The sequence below is a fragment of the Polyergus mexicanus genome, unplaced genomic scaffold (assembly GCF_030449975.1).
Source record: "Polyergus mexicanus isolate NDT 795.1 unplaced genomic scaffold, iyPolMexi1.0 SCAF_11, whole genome shotgun sequence".
Lineage (NCBI taxonomy): Eukaryota > Metazoa > Arthropoda > Insecta > Hymenoptera > Formicidae > Polyergus > Polyergus mexicanus.
In genome coordinates, this window is record NW_027223331.1 from 5,082,446 (window position 1) to 5,106,483 (window position 24,038).

The window sequence follows — 24,038 nt, forward strand, 5'->3', positions numbered from 1 at the left end:
AAGCAGTGGTATCAACGCAGAGTACTAATTCTAAGTACCTTGCAACGAAAATTAGAAAATCTCAATAAATCTGACCTTATAGATTGCCATTCAATAGTTGAAGCTATTCAGCAAGGTTTAAATAAAAGGTAACTTATTAATTTGATTAATATATATGTTATTTAATTTTAAATAAGGATTTAATTGAAAAATATTATTTTATTTTAAACTATTGATTCAAAAGTATTAATTTCAATAAAACAAACAATGTCGCTTAATTTACTATATTTGATTTTAGATTTCTTACAATATTTGAAACAAAAGAATTAATAATAGCAGCATGTTTACATCCAAAATTTAAGTTAAACTGGTTAACCGGAGAAAAAAGAAAACGTGCTGAAAATTACTTGGAGGATTTATTGGGAATCCGATCAACTGAAAATTCTTCAAAAGCTGGAAAATCTGACGATTACGATGATTTTTTCATTTTTGAGCAAAAAACGGTGCAAAATGAATCTGAACAAGAAGAATTGCAACGGTTTTTAAAATCAAATAATTGTAATATAGAAATGTTAAACGACTATCCAAAACTTAAAAAACTTTTTATTAAATATAATACAGCTCTACCAAGCAGTGCATCTGTAGAAAGAATGTTTAGCATCGGTGGCTCTGTATTAACACCACAAAGAGGGCATTTAAATGATGATACTATGGAGCAACAAATTTTATTAAAAATTAATAAATAATTTCGATAAAATTTAATCATTTATTTTGTAATAAACCTTGAATGAAATCTTGCTTACAATTTTTTAAAAGTTTTTCTTATGCGAAATAATTTATTAGTTTGTATTGTAAAAAAGTAACGGAAATTGTAACGACTCGTTACTTTTTAGTAACTGTAACGGTAACGAGTTACTTTTTAAAATTAGTAACGAGTAACGGTAACGAGTTACTTTTTAGAAAAAATAACGGTAATGGTAACGAGTTACTTTTATAAAGTAACTTTCCCAACCCTGTATATATATATATATAAATTCAGAAGATCCGTCACACAAATACATTATATGTATGTATTTTAAGATCTTTGAATGTTAATGTATTATGTGATTCTGCAGATATATTTAATATAGCATACCTGAGTATTTAGACCAGAATTGACGCTCTTTGGTTTCAAGAGTTTTTTGAAACATTTCAGCAACACATTTCCAGAGTTGAATGTTTCGCGATGGTATAAGTATGTTAATGTTAAACGGACAAATATTTTTTATGCGATTTTGATGGCCTGAGCAAATACATTCTCCTTGACTCGTCCATTCGACAACGATGTGATCATTAATTGATGTTTGCCAAATTGAATTTATCTGTGATATTTAATGATTTGCGGTTAATTTTATAAAATATTATATTAATCGAATTTTTAATTTTAATTGTGAGATACCAATTATACATATATTTAATTTATAATAGCCCATCATATATTTTGCGTTATTTATGCCCGATTTCTTTACTTCTAGATAAGTTCTCGATAACTTTATTCAGCAGATATCTCGCAGAATCGGTTTTCTTCATCTCTGTAAAGTCTGCATTTGGCAGATAAAGTTATTCTGAACCCGAAGTAGCCGATATCTTATGAAGAATAGCTATCCGTTAGATACGTAACCAGAGATTTCAGATTTCAAAACGGATTTTTAATTATCCGACAGATATCTTTATCTGGAAGATAGTTATTAGGAGATGTGAAGAAACCGGGCATTACTTTCAAATTTTTATCACAAAACGCGATTTACGATTAGTCATATTCATTGAGCACTTACTTGTATAATGAAGTCACCAATCTTTGCTTGAAAGATCAACCAAAATGTTCGTTGCTCGGGTGCCATACATGCTACACTGATCGATAAATGTACTTCTGATACACCTTCAACGACGACTATCGATTTTTGATTCAGAAAAAGTCTTCTTGGTATTTTTCTAGCACGCAATTCACACCATCGTACCATTTTTAGAATCGCTAAAATAATTCAATTTATGACTATATTATGTGTGAATAGCTGCATATACAGGGTGTCCCATTTCAATCTATTACCCCTTTTATTTCTATAGGGTAAGGTCGAATTAAAAATATATTCAGACAAAAGTTGTAGGATTCAAAGAGGGCCAATAGACAATCTCATTAGATTTTGGATTGGGTGTCCATGTTTGACCCAATAGGAATTTTCTAAAATGGGAATTCCCATTCTTTATTGCATATTCATGTAGCTTACACTTTACTATAATAAAATGTTTTTTCATTAAGTATTTTTTGAGTTATTTTATATGAAAATATATCAGATTAAGATATAAAATAACTTTAAAAATAATTTAAATGAAAAAATACTTTATTATAGTGTTTTGAAATGTTCTCGAGATAAGCTATATGAATATGCAATAAAAAATGGAGATCCTCATTTTAAAAAATTGACTTGGGTCCAACACGGACACCTGATCCAAAATCTAATAAGATCGTCTATTGGCCTCTTTTGAACCCTACAACTTTTGTCTAAACTTTTAATTCGATCTTATCCTGCCGAAATAAAAGGGATGATAGATTAAAATGGAACACACTGTATAGTTAATTATAAAATAAAAATTATAATAAATTAACTTGGAATATCATGATCATCGAAATATTACACAATTGCTGATATACATATATGGCATAAAATAAAGCTTGGCCAATTCAAGAGAATTTTGTTAGTATATTTCTTTTATGTACAATTCAGAGTCAAATGTTAATTCTTATTAAAAACACGATTAAACATAATTGATTTTTTTCACATACAGTTTTTCAATTTTTTAATTAAATATTATAATTTATAATAATTAGATGTCATTAATCTTGTTACAATAAAATATAGTTGAAATTAACTGTAAGGGATAAAATTTTATTTGTTTGCACTGTTCGGAATTTAATTTGTGAGATGTCTTATTTTTAATTCTTCAAAGCAATTGATGCCTTGAAACATGTTTGTATGAATTTTTTGTATTGTTTTAGCATATTGATTGTTGCAAGCATTTTGTACAAGTTTGCAAAAGCGTAAGTAAGAAGAGTAATATTTTACAAATATAATCGTTATCGTCTTTTGAACTAGAGAATTTGCGACAATTTTATCGTAATACAATAATCGCAAGATAAACTTTGGAAATTTTCGATGACAATACTCAAAGATTCTTATTAACTTACAGGGATGGCTCGGTCGCTCTTCCGTCATCCAAATATCGTACTCCGCTGCATTCCGATAGGGTACACGGATTCTCAAACTTGTATCGATAATTTCATATAGTTTGCTTTGTATAGTATATTCGTTAGAAATTTCTAAATTATCGATATGACCTTCCAAAACGATAGTTTGATTTCTTCCAAAATGTGGTCCAACAGCATATCCACAAAGTAGCAAGTACACTATCGATAAATTAATATGCGACACTATATGCGAGAATTTAAACTTTCTCTAAATCGATTTTAGATAATCTACAGGATATTTTTCGTCCAAGTTAACTAAATGTCAAAAGCAAGAAAGATCTTTTAGGTGATCAAAAAAGTTAGAAATGTATTCTATAATCTGCAAGAGAATCGAATACAAAAAATCCTCTATAAAAATTTGTGTTTACCTTTACTTTTCCTTATTTTTCTGGCGTGAAATTGTATTTGTATTTGACCACTGCTGTGCGCGTTTAAACGTAAAATCGACGCAGGCTTCAAAATAATGAAAAAACGATTGGTATTGTTTATAAACGAAAGTAAATAATTTACAGTGTTGTTGGTCGGATTCGAAACGCTTAATCGCTTCGTTATAGTGTGAGATAGTGGACAGCTAAATTTAATCTGCAATGATAATAACATAAATATAACAATCGCGATGCTTTAACTTACATGTTTTATACGAGACTATACACATTTTATATATTGTATTTGGTACAAAGTAATATACAGGGTGTAATAGAGCGCCCGTATCAGCAGTTTTTTGAGGAGACAACGCATTTTCGTGAAAAATGTTTCATGCAAAAGTTGTAGAGCTCTAAATGGCGCTCTAAATATATAATAATATTAGTATGACCTTGAATATCACTGTCAAGGTCATATAAAAATCACTTTGAATGTTTTAAATGGAACCCTCTATTTTTCGTTACATATTTTTGTAGCTTACCTCGAGAGCTTTCCAAAACACTATAATAAAGTATTTTTTCATTAAGTACTTTTCGAGTTATTTTATATTTTAATCTGACATATTTTGATATAAAAAATTTAATATCTCGTAAAATATTTACTTTTTGATAATCCTACCGTAATACTTTTATGTACAGAATAATGAGACAAATCAATTAGTATAAAAAACTAATTGTTTTTAAGAAGATTATTTACAATATATTTTTTTAAACATTTTTTTTTTTTTTTTTTGCATTAATTGATTTGTCTCATTATTCTGTACATAAAAGTATTACAGTAATATTATCGAAAACTGAATATTTTACACGAAACATTTTTCACGAAAATGCGTTGTTTCCTCAAAAAACTGCTGATACGGACGCTCTGTTACACCCTATATATGTAAAATTATGAATTTTGTGTCTAAACCTTAGCTCGAGGCACATATGTTGGCAGTATTTCGAAAAGATAAACAACTAGCATTAATATTTGCACTTGATTCGGATTAACTAGTTGCATCGGGGTAATCATAAACCCAAGACGTATCTTTCTCCAAGCAGTGATCAAACAAATAGCATTGTGCAACGCCTGTACATATGGAACTTTATGGAAAAATTACATAACATTACATAACAGAATATATACATACATAATATTATATATTGTAATTAAAGATTGATTAAAAATTGAAGATTATTTATCAATTACACTATAATTGCAATGGGCAAAAGCATGGGTGTGCATGTGTTTCCCACGTCTTTAGGACAAAAGTTCTATATATGATTATAGATTCACACATGCCGTTTTGATATTTGTCTCAAATATTTCATATTTAATATATATTTATTATAATATCAATTTTTTTTTAAATATAATAATATATGATTCTATATTTCCCCCGTATAACATATCTCATACAGCACTGCAAGATTGCAATATTGCAGAAACATTGCGAAATGTTGCTGCAACGTTGTTATGATATTGCAGCAACAGTAAAATGTCCGCCTACAGAAATATTGCAATATAATATTGCAGCAACATAGCAATATAATATATATGCAATAATGCTTTATGTATATTTATCGATATCCTTAACATAATATCCTTAACATATGAAAAAAATAATAAGAAATTAGGCCTATAAGAGTCAGGATCTAGCGTGTATATAGTTTTTCTGTATTATAATAATAACGAAATTATAAAATGTAAATTTTTCAGTACACATTCGACTTCCTTCAGTGACAGAAAATATCTAAGAGAAATAAGAAAAAACTCAATTTGCAATTGTGTAAATTCACAATTTCTTTGTATTCGAAATATTCAGATATCCGGATGCAAAAAGATTATGGTGAATTTACGCATACAACGAGTTTTTTCACATCTCTCTTGTCTTTATATAATCTCAAAATTTATTTATTAAAATCTGAAGTATCTTGCATATTAGAAAATTATTATCAAATTTTTGATTTTATATAAGAATGGAAACTATTAAAAGAATTCTTAGTCCAATGTCTGAGCCACTGTATTAGGGTCATATCATACGACTAAATTAACAAAAATAGTTATTATATCTTTTTAATCTTACTAGCCGCTCTTTGTAAACTTTATATAATCATCATGATTAAAAATTAAATGCGGAATAAATAGCGCAACATGCGCCGCATAGTGGTAAACGAATGAACTAGCGATTATTGAATACTTTTTTTGTAATATTTTCGGAATGTTGCTGTAACATTGCTAAGTTATATTGTAAAATAATATCTTCGCAATATTTCTACAACATTAAACTGCAATATGCAATATTACAATGTTGCAGCAATGTTCTTGCAAGCTTCAGTGCTGTATGGGATCTAAGTGGCGATTAAATCGGTAAAGTGTGATCTTTTATGTATATTTACCCAGTAATGCCAGATGGGCTGCGAATGATAACATATAATTAAAATCCTCGCAATAATCAAACTCATCACACACCAACTCGATTCTGCAAACGATTTGATGAGTCATTATCAAATAAAAGGAGGACATCATCAAAATATTTGCTGATTCTGGCATTATTATAAGCGCATTGTCATATGATTTATAATTTTGTTGCGTTTTTATCTTATTATATGTACCACCGATTGTTTCGCCTCACAATGATTTTCTATGTATTTACGTTTTCTGATTATATTGTTATCATTGAGAAGCACCCGAAGTGGACCGAAACGTTTGATATTTTATAATATATTATTAACGCCTATTTAAAGAAATATAATACAGTTTTTATGCTTTAAGTACCGCATCCGGGCTCTAATCGGCTTTCTTTTTTTCATTATTAAATTTATAAAGCACATATTTTTTCAATAACATATCTATAATAAAAATAAATTTTTAAAACCATAGAAATGATGATAAATATTGCTTTCTTAGATAATCTGAGTAATATCTTATTGGAAGGTTTGAAAGAAACATTAATAATTTAGAAACTATAATTTAAAACAGAAGCATTTATGGATTTATAATCATATACAGAATTTTTATCTTGAAAGTGTACTAAACTCGTTTTGCTCAATTTTTGTGATTTTTTACGAAATAATAAAATTAAATGAAATGTACAGAAAAAATTATAAATTATAATTTTAAAAAAATTGTTTAATCTGATAATACACTGTTGCTATCATCAAGCTCAAACCTTTCATCATTGCTTAATGCTAGATTACCTCTTTTTTGTTCCGCGTACAAATATATAAATTGCCAAAATATTCGTCGATCAGAAAGGGACAGTAGGCTACGGTAACCGCGATTAGCACTAAGCTGTCCGACAAATCATGATGAAAATTTTGGATCATACGGTGCTCGGCCACATCCTGCTTCTGTCGCGGATTTAAAATTACACGACGATCTGTCATCCAATCTCGCACACGCTGTTGATCGTAATGATACTGCAGCCAAGACAGTAAAAATCTTTCTTCCGAACAACGATTATCTGAAGTGAGTTTGCCACTCGGCAAATTTACGATATTCCATATGGCTCTCTCATGAAGGTCGTACTGTCTTGGCAAGCTGTAAAATATAAACACGATTAGAAATAGTTGTAAATTACACATACAGACATGACGTCAAATAATGAACCTGGATATAGACGCAGGGTTGGGAAGTAACGCGTTACTTGTAACGCCGTTACCGTTACAGTTACTTTTTTTCGGTAACTGTAACGGTAATGGCGTTACAAATTTTATTTGTAACGGAAAAAGTAACTTCGTTACATTTTTCGGTAACGAGTAACGAATTTAACAGTTACTTTTATCGTTACTTTTTTCAAATTTTTTAATTTATTTAAGATATTATTCTTGCTATTCTTGCGTGATAAAATTTTTATCTTAACCGTAAAGCCGTAAGCAAATCGACCAATTAGCATTCTTATTATGTTGTAAAAATGCTTGAATGTGATTGATCAACTTATGGCTCTTGCAGACCAGTGCGATGACGCGACGCGCGATATCCAATGAGAGCTTTATCTTTTCGGAAAAGCAGAGCTCTCATTTACTACCAGTTCTAAGTACCTTGCAACGAAAATTAGAAAATCTCAATAAATCTGACCTTATAGATTGCCATTCATTAGTTGAAGCTATTCAGCAAGGTTTAAATAAAAGGTAACTTATTAATTTGATTAATACATATGTTATTTAATTTTAAATAAGGATTTAATTGAAAAATATTATTTTATTTTAAACTATTGATTCAAAAGTATTAATTTCAATAAAACAAACAATGTCGCTTAATTTACTATATTTGATTTTAAATTTCTTACAATATTTGAAACAAAAGAATTAATAATAGCAGCATGTTTACATCCAAAATTTAAGTTAAACTGGTTAACCGGAGAAAAAAGAAAACGTGCTGAAAATTACTTGGAGGATTTATTGGGAATCCGATCGACTGAAAATTCTTCAAAAGCTGGAAAATCTGACGATCGCGATGATTTTTTCATTTTTGAGCAAAAAACGGTGCAAAATGAATCTGAACAAGAAGAATTGCAACGGTTTTTAAAATCAAATAATTGTAATATAGAAATGTTAAACGACTATCCAAAACTTAAAAAACTTTTTAATAAATATAATACAGCTCTACCAAGCAGTGCATCTGTAGAAAAAATGTTTAGCATCGGTGGCTCTGTATTAACACCACAAAGAGGGCATTTAAATGATGATACTATGGAGCAACAAATTTTATTAAAAATTAATAAAGAATTTCGATAAAATTTAATCATTTATATAGTAATAAACCTTGAATGAAATCTTGCTTACAATTTTTTAAAAGTTTTTCTTATGCAAAATAAATTATTAGTTTGTATTGTAAAAAAGTAACGGAAATTGTAACGACTCGTTACTTTTTAGTAACTGTAACGGTAACGAGTTACTTTTTAAAATTAGTAACGAGTAACGGTAACGAGTTACTTTTTAGAAAAAATAACGGTAACGGTAACGAGTTACTTTTATAAAGTAACTTTCCCAACCCTGTATAGACGATACTATTGATTCTCGAATTATTGTAGACCTTCTTGAGGAGCGTGCTGCGAAGGACGATAACGTGCGGAATTTTGGTTCGTGTATTCCACGGAGTACAAAACACTTATATGTTTGCAAAATCACGTCCAACCAATATTGTTTGTTTCGTGTTTCAAATAATTGTCGGGATAATCGTTCGCATTGCATCCCAGTATGATTCGTATCGGAAAATTTCCTTCTGCGTGGCTGTAATGTATTATAGTTAACTGCATAGATTTTTATATAGAAACATTTTTATGTAACTAAAATCTGTATATGTATTCTTTTAGTGAGTTAAATTGTATAACTTTTAGAATTCGTAGCGTATAGTTTAAAACTTACATTATTCTGTATGATGTCAATGCTAATTAAATAATCGTTGTAATTTAGAAGATATTGCGCCGAAACATGAATTATATAAGCTCCTCGAGATAGAAGAAAATCGAGCATTTTATCATATAATTGGAGGACATGATTTATTCTCTCGATGTCATTTTCGGGTAATGGTTGTTTCAACCTTGGATAAAAAAGTACAGTATAATATATCTGAAAAAATACACATACATCGAATAAATTTATGTATTACTACATTACAATTCTCCCAGGTAATTGCGAATATCCGATTCTGCGAGTGATTCGAGTACGTTGATAAATGACGGTATAATCGTGCTACTTTTCTGTTTAAAATTTCTCATGCCTGATTTTCTTTTTAAGCAGAAATTTGAAAAAGTTGCCGTAATTCCATGAGGAATGTTTGGATAAAAATGAAATTTTAACGGGCCCGAATACATCCATTCTTCCATAACTGTTATTGTTTCCTGCATATATTTCTCGTAACTGCTGGTAAATAAATATGAGAAAAACAAAATTTAAAAATCTTATTTATAAGCTTTCAGATAAATAACTTATCCTGATTATAATTTAGTTTGTTTTAATTTTTCACAATATATATACGTGAAAATGATCTTTCTATTACTTATTTTACGAGATTTACCTATTTTGATTGTTGGTGGCATAATAAGGATGCAACAATCTTTCGGAGAATTTGCGTTTACTCGTTTCGAAATCGATAGGAAACGCGGAATGTCTTTTACGAATCGATACTTCTTCATCATCATATTCTTCATCATCATCCGCTACCCATTTTACACTTATCTGCATATTCTTGTTATTTATTTGGGGAGGTCCTGTTTGTCTACATTTCCGATTTGTCAATGGCTATTTTTTTAGCAATCGGGAATGTAGGCAAACGGAGTCTCCTCTATTTATTCTATCATCATTAATGTTTATCTTTTGATTTTTATATAATTTTGCATTTATTATTGTTTTAATAAAATCTTTGCTTGGAAAAAAAGAATTTTACATATAGGAGAAACTAGGGTAAAGCTGGGTATTATTTTTGGATATGTCTTCCTACAAAAGAGTAAAAAAAATTTTGCTGACCATTAGTAGTCTTTAGTGGACCTTAAACTATGAGAAAATGAGGCTATTTGTTGATAAAAAAATATTTGATTACCAAGGATAAGATTTTGTGGAGAAGGCAAAATACAATTTTTTTTTTTTTTCAAATTTTGCCCTACTGGTAAAACCGAGTAACCACTTGAAAATATGTAAAACACCTTGCAATTACAAAATCTAGATTTATTTTAATCAAAATACAATACAAAAATATATTCTATTGCCGAAAATCACGAATAAAGGTATATCCTCTTGTTCTACATTGCTGCTGATTTTCTTACTTAATTTTTTAACTTTAGAAGTCTTTAATAAAAAGCTTTTTTTTACTGGTTTCTTTTTCTGAATGGTAGTTTTTGTTTCCAACTGCTTTTTGTAGGAAGACAAAATCAGAGGATAACAGTTCTTCCTTTTTTTCATTACATAAGGTGTGTATGATTTTTTGCCCCAACATAAAGAAAATTGCAAACAGGGTGACTATACATTCCGGCGTACAAAGTGACGATCAAAACTAATGCGATATACTTTTTAATATACATATACAGAATGCAATACTGCATTTACCGAGGCAGATGCTTTGTGTAGAAAAAATCCATAACTATTGTTGCCCCGATATATCGATCTTTTTTGGCTGGAAAATTTTGAACTTCTCTCAAAAAAGAAATATCGTGTGTATGTGGGCACGGTTTATCTCGAAACAATGATGGCATTAATCTACAATTAATTACATAATCAATCTATAGTAATAATAGCCAATGATAGTAGCACTTATCACGAAGAAACAGAGGTGCCCGGTTTGACTCGCCTACCCGGTTTTACCCCATTTTCCCCTATATCAATTGTCGGGATTCCGTTTATTTTATAATCCAATTAGAGATTATTTCATAAACACAAATCTGAATTCACCGAAACTGTATCGATTTTACTTCTCGATTTAACTGTGAAATATTTATTATGTAATAAACAAAAAAAAAAATAGAAAATAAGAACGCACGCGTCTACGTGTACGAAATATTTCTTCATCGGTATAATCGTTCTCATCTGTTGTGTTATCCAATGGATAAGAAATGTGCTCCTCCAAATACTTGACTGTCGCATCTGTCTCATCAACGATGCGTGATTTCATTGAATATATATATGTCGTTAACAAACTGTTGTCCGCTGTTGCGTATACCGTTAAAAAACACACAGCAAGTGCAAGATCGTCTGAAAATTCAATCCTCGAACGAAACGATATCGGTTGATCACTTTTGAATATTATTCTTGCTTCAAGTTCCACGTATCTTTTCACGCATGCAGCAAAAAACATTTTTTTAGATATATTTGCAAATAAAATATTTGGTTGATTGAGAAAATATTAATTTCTTGCAAAATGATAGATTTACAACACACATGTATTTGTTGTAAATATATTATTTTGTAGAAAATCAATGCTTATATTAATTACACACATATACACATGTATGTGTAATTAACATAACACAACTAGGGATTTAAAAAACCGAGTATTTTTTTTTAATGGGGAAAGAAACTAAATAAAAAACTAGTATTTTTGGATAAAAAAACTGTTTTTTGTTAATTTTGAAAGATAGTGCCAGTTTTCTTCAAATAAAAGATAATATGGGAATTAAATTAATTTTGTCTACTAGGTCAGTAATTAATTTCAACAGATGTAGCTGAGCTGATTACTACTTCGTGTTCGATTAATCAGTTGAGTTCGAATATTTTGAGACTGATTATCTTTGGTTTTTATAATGCAATTGTATTTTTTCATGTTCTTTAATTTTAAAGTTTCATAAAAGTTAGAAGAGAATTCTCTCACATAGTTAAATTGTTGTTATTTTGGTTATTTCGTGGATCAAAAGTGAGAATAACTCAGGACGTGGAATCTGATATCTAATTTTAGTAAATTTGATGCTCATTTTTCAAAGCTGTGCATCAAAGATTAATAAAAGCATCACAATTAGATTTTTTTTTAAATTAGATTTAATTAATTAGATTTAAAAAATTAGATTTAATTTTTGAAAATGGATATTCTGAGTAATGAATGGGATAAAAAAGCTATTTTTGGGGGAGTAAAAAATAATTTTTTATCCAGTTTTTTTATCCAAAGTTTTTTTTTTTTTTTTTTTTTTTAATACGCTCTCTCTTTTAATCTCTAAACACAACTTACGGTTGGGGGGAGATGATATTGCCATTTGGGAATTCGATGCGTAACAACTCATTTTTATAATCACCGCTACATTGCGGCGTCGTCGAGAAGTTCGACCGTATAAACGTTGCGTTATCAAAGTGCCTTGCTCGGATTCTAAACTTTTCCTCTATCGCTGTACCAAGAGGAACAGGCGTGAAATATATCTCCGTCGGCTCGACGTCGATCGAACTGGCGGGAAATTCGCCGTCGAGACATAATTTATTGAGCGCGGCATCGTCGAGCTCACCGCGAACGTATATCGGTGCCTCGATACTAAAGCTGCCCCGCTTCTTCGATTTGAACTCGAGAACAAAGAAGACGCTACCGCCAGGACATAAGATACAATCGATTGAATCGAATGTTCGTTTGATTTTCGCACCACGAGACCACTCAATGGTAAATGGACAATCCGCTTCGCTAAATTTCTCGATATTTATTGACACCATTATGTTCCTCGGCGTTATCCGATTCTCTATAGAAAATTCCTCGGACATCTAATGGTGAAAAATAAACATACAATTATTTGTACACGTAATAAAACATAAACATTTTCAGATGCTATATAGTGTAAAAAAAAGTTGCAGGATAAAAATATTCCATCTAATTCTATAAAAATATTTTACATAGATTTATATTTTTTATTCTCACTCTTTTCAAATTATTTAAATAAATCAGATTTCAATTTAATATTTAGAAGAAAATTTTATAAGAAAGATGCTGAGAAAAAAAAAATATATATATATATATATATATTTATATGAAAGATTGATCTTATCTTTAAAAAATTCTCGAAAAGTAAAATTTTATTATAATTTAATCTAAAAGTTTTGTCATTATATATTAACAATATATTTTTGTAGAATAAATCAAATAATTGTTTTAAATTTTGAATTTGTATTACATGATAAGTCAGTTACAATATTTTTAATTATCTACAATCGAAATTTTATCAACATAGTCTAATTTGCCTATTTTTTTTTTAATGTTAGAAACTAAAGGTCTTCTTAATATGACAATTACTTGAAAAAAAAAAAAGGAAGAAATTTATTTGAGATAAAAATTTCTTTGCTTTTTTTGAAAAAATGTTTTCGCATTTTTCTATTTGATTTTTTTCGTATTTTATCAATATGTGTACACTCTTACTTTGTTAGTTGCGGAGTTGAATTGAAATATAAGCTTGTTATAGAAAACGGCACCACCAGCAACGGTACAATCGATAAATATCGTGGGCAGAGAGAGCTTATCGGGCAACGACGTCATGGTAAAACCCGATAAATGTGCGTAATGAGCTTTGCGCGATTTTAGAAACTCCGACGACCTGATGCTCTCCGAATTCAACATCGATACCGGACCAAGCAGCTGATTTATTATCATTGGCAAATAGAAAGCGTAGCTGGCCAGGTCAACTGGTTGAAAGTGTAAATAGAGACTTTGGCTTGCGCCCGGAGCGATGGTTATCCCTTCTGTACCTTTTTATTTATAAAATACTTGAAAAATTGTAGCAAAACAATATTTAATTCATTATTTAAAATTTTTAAATTAAAATTATTTAAATTAAGCACTGTCAAGGTCATATAAAAATCACTTCGAATTTTTTAAATGGAACCCCCTATTTTTCATTACATATTTTTGTAGCTTATCTCGAGAACTTTTCAAAACACCATAATAAAGTATTTTTTCATTAAGTACTTTTTGAGTTATATTATATTTTAATCTGACATATTGTGATATAAAAAGTTAAATATCTCGTAAAATATTTAGTTTCCGATAATCTTACCGTAATACTTTTATGTACAGAATAATGACACAAATCAATTAGTATAAAAAAATAATTGTTTTTAAGAAAATTATTTACAATGTATTTTTTTAAACAATTATTTGTTTTCATTTGCACTTTCTATTATTTTAAAATATATTATGGAGATTATTTACCTATCTCTGAGCTTTTGTTGTTTGCCGTTAGAAATATGCGAAATTCAGGATATTCTTCTAGCGAAATTTGCAGTTTTAATATTGTTGTGCCAATATTTGTGGCTGTTATCTGGTGAATCTGAGCAGCATCGATACTGACGCGTTTTATATCTATTCGTTGCGGTATAATTTTCAATCGTGGGAATGATACTTCGCCATTTATTTTATACGCTAATCGTAGACATCCTTGAATCGTGACGGCGATTACGATAGAAAAACGACAACAGACGTCGAGCGTAAGATGCACCTTAACAGTTATAAATTTTATTTATCAATATGTTACAACATGTACATACGTACACCCATACAGCACCACAAAATTGCAATAACATTGCAGCAACATTTTTCTGCAAGATTGCAATATTGCAGAAACATTGCGAAATGTTGCTGCAACGTTGTTATGATATTGCAGCAACAGTAAAATGTCCGCCTACAAAAATATTGCAATATAATATTGCAGCAACATAGCAATATAATATATATGCAATAATGCTTTATGTATATTTATCGATATCCTTAACATAATATTCTTAACATATGAAAAATATAATAAGAAATTAGGTCTATAAGAGTCAGGATCTAGCGTGTGTATAGTTTTTCTGTATTATAATAATAACGAAATTATAAAATGTAAATTTTTCAGTACACATTCGACTTCCTTCAGTGACAGAGAATATCTAAGAGAAATAAGAAAAAACTCAATTTGCAATTGTGTAAATTCACAATTTCTTTGTATCCGACATATTCAGATATCCGGATGCAAAAAGATTGTGGTGAATTTACGCATATAACGAGTTTTTTCACATCTCTCTTGTCTTTATATAATCTCAAAATTTATTTATTAAAATCTGAAGTACCTTTTGCATATTAAAAAATTATTATCAAATTTTTGATTTTATATAAGAATGGAAACTATTAAAAGAATTCTTAGTCCAATGTCTGAGCCACTGTATTAGGGTCATATCATACGACTTAAATTAACAAAAATAGTTATTATATCTTTTTAATCTTACTAGCCGCTCTTTGTAAACTTTATATAATCATCATGATTAAAAATTAAATGCGGAATAGATAGCGCAACATGCGCCGCATAGTGGTAAACGAATGAACTAGCGATTATCGAATACTTTTTTTGTAATATTTTCGGAATGTTGCTGTAACATTGCTAAAGTTATATTGTAAAATAATGTCTTTGCAATATTTCTGCAACATTAAACTGCAATATGCAATATTAAAATATTGCAGCAATGTTCTTGCAAGCTTCAGTGCTGTATGGGCAGAGGGGCTAACTTTGTTCACTTGTCCGTTATCATAAAACTCTCTAGCTTCAATTTTTTTCCTATTGTTTAAAATAACAAAGATATTTTAAGTGGACAGACTTAGAGACCATCCTGTATATATATACATAATATATAAGATTTCCCAAAATTAGATCGACAAACTTACGGTGGTTATAAAGGACATCAAAACAAACTAGTTTTATCAATAAACCTGTGTCCGCAAACGAGCCGTTTTGGCTAAAGGATCAAAGACTAATAAAGGCAAAAACCTTTGAAAAAAATTATTTTTAAAAAATTTTATTAACGTGGTTAAATAAAGGTGTTTTTGCCATAAAGCTTTTGTATAAAATATTTTTTTATATCTCGAATAATTTTTTAGATATATCGAGAGAAGCAAAAAGCCGCTCTACGCACAATTTCACTTCTTAGAATCGTTTTTGGGTCGCAACTGAAAATTTCTAAATTCATCTATTTACTCCCCCCTCCTCTACATGTATGTGAAGTTTCATCAAAATCAAAAAATTTTCGAATTCGCGAAGTTCCCTTGTTGGTTTTTGATTCTCTGATGCCAAAACGGCTCATCTGCGAATAATGAGTTTATCGGCAAAATTGGCTTGTTTTAAGCTTGTTGCACAATGCAAAGGTACAGGCAATAGAATAGAGGAACAGGGAATAGAAATACGGAATGGAAACTTATGAAAATACGCGCCCGTCCACCTCCATTAAGTTAACCTCCCACCAGCGCTAAATATAAGTTTTAACTTAGATTAAAATTAGGTGCCGAAGTCCGAAATTTGATGCTCGAACCGTTTAGCAGGAAATTAGATTTATACTGGGGGAGGCTGACTTAACATTAAGCTCCCTCCCATACAAAAAACATATAAATAAAATAATTATTAAAAAAACACATACATAATAATTAAGTGCTAATTAAGTGCTCTCAGAAACCATTAAGATATATCCAAAATTAAATTGTTTTATACCACTTTACTCTTGTACAGCTGTGGACGCCACCGACGTTTAAGTTCGAAATCTTGCCAAACGGATCGAGCACTTAATTCGGCGTTTAGATATCTCGACATGATATTAATTAACGAGTATTTTGATACCAATAACTATCGAGCACCTAATTATTTAATAGGACTTTACTCTTGTGTAGTCATGGGCGCGATCAATGTTTAAGTAGGAAATTCTGCCAAACGGATCGAGCACTTAATTCGGCGTTTAAATATCTCGACATGATATTAATTAATGAGTATTTTGATACCAGTAACTATCGAGCACCTAATTATTTAATAAGATTTTATTCTTGTACTTTGGTCGCGTGACGCGTACAAATATAAAGTAACATTAAAAACTTAGATGCTCAAAAGTTATTAGTGTTGAAATACTTTTTAAAATATATTATATGAAGATATCTAAATGCCGAATTAAGTGCTCGATCCGTTTGGCAAGATTTCGAACTTAAAAGTCGGTCGCGCCCACCGTCGTACATGAGTAAAATGGTATAAAACAATTTTATTTTGGATATATCTTAACGATTTCTGAGAGCACTTAATTAGCACTTAATTATTATGTATTTGTTTTTTTAATAATTATTTTATTTATATGTTTTTTTGTATGGGGGGAGGCCAACTCAATGTTAAGTCAGCCTCCCCCAGTATAAATCTAATTACCTGCCAAACGGTTCGGGCACCAAATTTCGGACTTCGGCACATAATTAGCACCTAATTTTAATCTAAGTTAAAATTTATTTAGCGCTGGTAGGGGGGCTAACTTAATGGGGGTCGCCCGTCCTAGCAAATAAACTGAATCACTGTGATTGGTCAGGAACGGGCAATAGAGAACAAAAATCCAACGCGTCGGAAATTCTGTTCCTATTGCCTATTCCATATTCCATTGTGTGTTGATATACAGTTCCTGGTAAGTTGAAATGTGGTTATTTCTATTGCCTGTGTTATTCCCTGTTCCTATTGCCTGTATCTTTGCATTGTGCGATAGGCTTTAGTATGCTTTATATAACCATCTGAAGTTGGTCGGTCTAATTCTGAGATGTCCTGTATATGTGTGTGTTTTAAATTCATTGTAGTAAAGAGCATACCTCAAGAATTGCAATACCGCGCGGCGATATTTTTCCTCGTAATGGATTAACATCGCAGCCACGTATCAACGATACGCTATCTACTTCATACACCATCTCATTAAATTCGAAATTTTGGAGAACGGCGATTACTTTGGTCGGCAAATTGAGAGGTATCTCACCAAGATTCGTACTATCGTTTACGAATTCAACCCTCGGTACAAATCGTCGTATATTGAGCTTCAAAGACACGTAAGTTCCGCTTTCGCATTTCATTATCGCTTGAGCGTGATTAGTTTTAGCACTATCGCACTCATAATGCGCGTAAACATGTAAAGTAGTGTTCCCGCGTACAGAGCCCGATCTCGGTTCTATATAGAAACCAGAAGCCGCCGGTACTTCCCATCTGTAATCAATTTTGCAATTTACGTTTCATTTTAAATTTCATATTTAATAATATATCCAGAACTCATTAAAATCGGAAGTAACATACAAGAACGTTACTTTCACATACGTGAATTCTTTAATTAATTTAGACTAATTATTTTCTTGATAAAATGAGATTTATTTATCACACATAGAGAAAATGAGTACGTTTTTACCTAAAATATATATTTGCGCCTAATTTGTTTGTAATTCGAATAACAGAGGCCATTGGTCGGTAAATTTCTTCTTTCGACCATTCCTTTCCAAGTTCGATCTCTTTTTTGTCAATGTACAGCTGTTTGCGAACAACATCGGCAGTAATACTAAGCTCAAAGAAGTGATTATCGTTAATCACGTAATTGATATATCCGTTAAACTTGCCAAGATATCCATCTGCAAGATACTCGACGAGACTTGTTGTCATCGAGTCTGGTTGCAAGATCATTAAATTACCTTCCGGAAAACGGATGCACTTGGTTGAGATACTCATTAATCGTATCATCACTGGAATATTGTTTGTATTTTTTACAACCAAGCGCCGATAGTTGAAGCTATTCGGTGCTACCTATCAATTACTCAGTATCCGTGATCACGATGATTTAATAAACATTTTGTTGAAACTGCCGCTCTTGTTCGATTACTTACCATGCCAAAAGCGAAGGTAAGAGGAAAAATGTGAACGTTATATATTTGTAAAGGCGATAAAGGTATCAATAGAGCTGCCTTAATTGTGGAAATCGATTTCTTGAGCGAACATCTTTTTAAACACTTCACAAATTGATCGATTATTTTCGAATAATTCTTATATAGCTTCCACTTGGGCGAAGGAAGAAGGTGTTTCATGATCTCTTCATCATCATCTGCTTTTGTGTGTGTGCATGTTGACAAATCTCTTTCATCTTTAGTAACAAAAATCGACTTTCAAAACATTATATAATTCAAAAACTTGCATATCGGTCAAATAATTGAACAAGGGCTTACTCAGAAGTTTATTCTTGGATTTAAAAATAATATTCACTGTACATTTAACGGAATAACTTCCAACTTTCATCCTTTTGAGGCATCTTTTTCTCGATGTAGTTAAATCGTAAGAATCCGCTATGACATTGAAGAACAGCTTGAACGAAGGTTGAACTACAAAAGAAATATTTTATTCGATCTTCTCTCTCATTTTTCTATACATATTTTAATAATGAAAAGAAATTATATAAGACGGAACAAAATGAAAATATCTTTAAAATAACAAATCTACCGATAGCAAACAATTTTCCGCATAGTATCATTTCTCTGAAGATTTAATTAGCTTTATTGTATTATATGCCAGAAAACTTGAATATTTGTTACATTTAAAATTTAATATCGAGAAAAATGTTGTAATAATTACTGCTTTCCTTGCCGCGAACTTTAATAAGAATTTCAATAGACGTATTTGATTTAAGTTTCATCCGATTCGGACAACAGCATGCAGCTGCATTCGGTACACATTCCAGATATATCGGTGCAACGGTAGAAGGATTTGTCAAGCGAAGTACACGTTGTGATAATTGGCCGACTATTAAGTTGCCAAAATAGAGCCTATCAGGTTCGAGATGCAATTGTACCGTTTCCGCCTCGCCGTAAAGACAGAGCCGTATTATATCGCCGGTTTCTGAATCATTTGATGCGCAGGATGTCGACAAAGAAAAAGTCTCCATCGTCGTTTCTTCTATTAAAATATGTAGAATAAAACGATTAATTAAATAATTTATTATACATTACATGATCATATAATTTAATGGGTATTTAAATGCAAATAATTTATCATATATAAAAAAATATGAGCTGTATTAATATATTTCTTTTTAAATTGTTAAATACGGTCACTCACGTATATAAATTCTCTGTGACAAGGTATTATCCGTGGCAGAGTCCTTTACAGGGACTTCAATCTCTGTGAAACATTATTTAAAAAGCGTAATTGTAATATATATAATTGTACATATTTTTCTTCTTTTTATTATATTATAGATGTATACACATACACACACACACACACACACACACACACATATATATATATATATATATATATATATATATATATATATATATATATATATATATAGATATTATGTATAAATGTGCGCATGTATATAACTTTTTATAATATAAAATATATTACACACTATCATAATTAAAAAATATATCAGATGGATATATGGAACATTCTTTATATAACTAGGAGTTATCAAAAATACAAATTTTAATGATACAAAATAAAGGAAATAAACGCACTAATATCATCTTCCAATTCTCTCTCTGTACAATGTACTCTAACTATTCTAATAAATGCCATAAAATCTTTATTCTTTCGATTTTGTCGACGTCCAAAGTCTTTTCGCTGTTTTTGTTCATATTTTTGTCTCCATTGCGATAACATGGTTATTGGCGAAAATCTACGATTATATATGTATTAAATATTATTTTTATAATAAATGACACGTGTTATTCTCTTTTAAAACAAATTTGATTTTATATTTGTGACAATGCGATAACCGCACTCACTTGACTTCGAAGATGATACCTTGAAACGGATTCATTCGCCCTTCGAGCGGCCAAATCTCAAAGACATTGTAAATCGGATTGTGTTTGCGATCAATGTCCTGCAAAAAATAATATAAATATATTAATATATGATATAAACATATCTTTATGTATGAGTTAATCGATTAAAAACGTAAAGTAAGTAGCAGAGTATAAGATATTTTTATATCTGCCTTTTGATTTTGAGTTTTCAACATTTATACGTCTTAAATATTTAAATTTTTTATTTTATACTCTTAAAAGTTCTGAGATCCTTAGTTCTTTTTACATAATTGTATTTCTAGATTTTTGTTGTTACATCGAGTGTACCATAAATGACTCGGAAATCAGGATTTTTCGCATGCTGGACTTTCTTTTACCACTAATAATAAGCTATTAAGATTCAATTGTATGTACATTGATATGTTTTTGCTTGATTACATATGTACATATATCTAATAGCACTGCACTAGTCTCAATCATCTTCGATTGATATTTTTTTCGCTTATATATTCTTACGTTGCAAAACATATTTAGTAATTTTAGATAAAGACAATATTTTAATAAATATTAAAATAACTTTACAACAGATTTATCCGGGTTTATCATACGAAGAGATTCCTCATTTCTATTTAAACATTCCCTATAATTTTTATAATTTCTAAATGTGAGGGGGATGCTAGGAATTTTAATTGAAAAATCTGATAATTTAGTTTACATCTAAGAGCCTTAAACATCGATTTTAATAATTTATAACTAATTGAAATTCTTAATTTATTTAAGAAGAAAAATTTGTGTTTCGTACCCGAATGCATTTCACTTCATTATCAAGCTCGCCGAGAACAACGTAATTGGAAATTCGAGACGAAAGATTTCGTAAGACAAAAGTATCGCATCTGCTGGTATTTTCTATCGTGAGTGGAAAATCGATAAGGGTAATATTTCCGGTTGTATTCGGATGATAAACTACTAATCCTGGTGTGATGACATGCACTTTTATAGGAACGCGTATATTTGGAGTAGATTTAATCCTAGGAAAATCCGTTCAAATCTTTCTTACAATGACGGACATTAAATGACAAACATTGAGAATATCTTACCAGAATTCGCTGTAAAAGACGCCTTCGTTTACGCCCATTATTTCGATTTGAAGTTTTAATTCTTCTTGTGGTTTGATTCTTCCATGAAGAGGCTTTATGGTTATGTCCAAATCATTTTGCCCGAGATCGATCGAAAATCTGTTAATATTTATTTCCAAATTTATAGAATACGTTTGTTAGAAATTAATTTTTATTCAAATGTTACGTTATATTTTCAAAAAAGCTGGTGTCATTGGTTTGACCTTGGATGGCATCGTTAAGGTCAAGTCAAGGACACCTTTAATTTCTTAAATAGAACCCCTTATTTTTTATTGCATATTCTTATAGCTTACCTCGAGAGCTTTCCAAAACACTAAAATAAAGTATTTTTTCATTAAATACTTTTTGAGTTATTTTATATTTTGATCTGACATATTTTGATATAAAAAAATCAAATATCTTGTAAAATATTTAGTTTTCGATAATCTTACCGTAATACTTTTATGTACAGAATAATGAGACAAATCAATTAGTGCAAAAAAAATTATTGTTTAAAAAAGTACATCGTAAATAATTTTCTTAAAAACAATTATTTTTTACTAATTGTTTTCAAGAAAATTATTTACAATGTATTTTTTTAAACAATTATTTGTTTTTTTTTGTCTCATTATTCTGCACATAAAAGTATTACGGTAAGATTATCGAAAACTAAATATTTTACAAGATATTTAATTTTTTATATCAAAATATGTCAGATTAAAATACAAAATAACTCAAAAAGTACTTAATAAAAAAGTATTTTATTATAGTGTTTTGGAAAGCTCTCGACATAAGCTATAAGAATATGCAATAAAAAATAGGGGGTTCCATTTAAGAAATTAAAGGTGTCCTTGACTTGACCTTAACGATGCCATCCAAGGTCAAACCAATGACACCATCTTATGCTCCCCTCAAATCCATACAATTTTTGTTCAAAACGTTTTTCTCTAAAATGCTTAATTTTTGAAAGAAAAGAGATGTACGAGTGGTCTAGGACATCCTGTATATATAATGTATATATTTATATTTTATCAAAATTTGTATGCTATGGGCCGTGATATATCTTAATAAATGAGTTTAAGTAAGACGAGAAGACACAATTTTTTGCGTAAAACATGATTTTATTTCTAGTATCTAAAAATTTTTCAGAAATTATACGTATACCTAGTACTTTTGCTTCCTTCATTGCATATTGTTAATATTTTAAAGCCGGATGAATAGCCAACATCGATGGTACCAAAATCTATCGATTTTGGCTCGATACTAATGGATCCGGTGGCAAGTGTACTTATCACGCGATAATTAAAAACTTTTCCATTGATCTCGATTGGAATTATTGCATGCAGTACAGATGGTCTTTTGAAGATGTAAGTCACGTATGTTGTTATGCTTAATCCAGGACTCACCCGCATACCACTAGTCAAAGTTTTCACTTGAAAAGCCTGTTAAAAAGTACAGTAAAAATTTACTTTAATAATAGATTTTTATCTTAAAAATGATAAATCGTATAATTTATTTTTAGATTAATCGTATAATTTATTTATTTAAATTAGAAGATAGGTTTACTAAAGAATTTGATTGACGAATTCTAATAAACGCGGGTCTATTTCCAATATTTTTGATAGTAATACGTTGCCGATATGTAACTCCTTCAAAGGCTTCATCAAATTTTATATAACTTGGTGTGATGTATACATCATCGTATTTTGTACCAATTGGTAATTCATCCATATTAAGTGCTGACTGTATTTCTTCTCTTTCTTCCATCAAGATTGATTTTGTATTCTAAGCGTGTAATGTAAAACATTAAAATGTGTAATAATATTTCCATTATTAATTTTATGTCAAACACAATATATATATATATATATATATATATATATATATATATACATGTTTGTGTTTAACATAAAATTAATAATGGAAATATTATTATACATTTTAATATATATATATATATATATATAATAAATATAGAATTTGTTTAATAAACAGTGATCCCTTGTTAAAAATATAAAAACATAAAATAAGTTATTTTATTTACTGCATAAATTCTCCTCTCTTGAAAAACAATATTAAATATAAATGTAATGCACACAAATAAATAAATATATATATATATATATATATATATATATATATATATATATATATGTGTATTTTAAGTAATTTAGATTTTTAAAATGTAAATTTTTTGTAAATTTTTTTTTGTAAAGTTAGTTTAAAAATATTCACAAGATATAATATTACATTTGTATTTT

General features: G+C 29.7%; 1 protein-coding gene across 1 annotated transcript in view; it reads right to left on the reverse strand.

Moving 5' to 3' along the window:
- LOC138937846 (cilia and flagella-associated protein 47) overlaps window positions 1-23,544 on the reverse strand; it is a 24,227-nt gene extending 683 nt beyond the window's left edge. The window contains exons 1-26 of the mRNA XM_070304495.1: window positions 23,473-23,544; window positions 22,942-23,219; window positions 21,760-21,897; window positions 21,465-21,690; window positions 20,642-20,739; window positions 20,372-20,532; window positions 19,965-20,027; window positions 19,482-19,802; window positions 19,079-19,231; window positions 18,743-18,996; window positions 18,274-18,662; window positions 17,693-18,077; window positions 14,273-14,558; window positions 13,484-13,809; window positions 12,320-12,834; window positions 11,149-11,429; window positions 9,686-9,827; window positions 9,286-9,531; window positions 9,034-9,208; window positions 8,702-8,898; window positions 6,865-7,207; window positions 4,595-4,753; window positions 3,631-3,844; window positions 3,203-3,421; window positions 1,794-1,990; window positions 1,115-1,340 (exon numbers count right to left, since the gene is read on the reverse strand). Of these exons, the coding sequence (XP_070160596.1) occupies window positions 1,115-1,340; window positions 1,794-1,990; window positions 3,203-3,421; window positions 3,631-3,844; window positions 4,595-4,753; window positions 6,865-7,207; window positions 8,702-8,898; window positions 9,034-9,208; window positions 9,286-9,531; window positions 9,686-9,827; window positions 11,149-11,429; window positions 12,320-12,834; window positions 13,484-13,809; window positions 14,273-14,558; window positions 17,693-18,077; window positions 18,274-18,662; window positions 18,743-18,996; window positions 19,079-19,231; window positions 19,482-19,802; window positions 19,965-20,027; window positions 20,372-20,532; window positions 20,642-20,739; window positions 21,465-21,690; window positions 21,760-21,897; window positions 22,942-23,219; window positions 23,473-23,544 (6,064 nt within the window). The remainder of the gene's footprint in view (window positions 1-1,114; window positions 1,341-1,793; window positions 1,991-3,202; window positions 3,422-3,630; window positions 3,845-4,594; window positions 4,754-6,864; window positions 7,208-8,701; window positions 8,899-9,033; window positions 9,209-9,285; window positions 9,532-9,685; window positions 9,828-11,148; window positions 11,430-12,319; window positions 12,835-13,483; window positions 13,810-14,272; window positions 14,559-17,692; window positions 18,078-18,273; window positions 18,663-18,742; window positions 18,997-19,078; window positions 19,232-19,481; window positions 19,803-19,964; window positions 20,028-20,371; window positions 20,533-20,641; window positions 20,740-21,464; window positions 21,691-21,759; window positions 21,898-22,941; window positions 23,220-23,472) is intronic.
- Window positions 23,545-24,038: the final 494 nt, after the last annotated feature.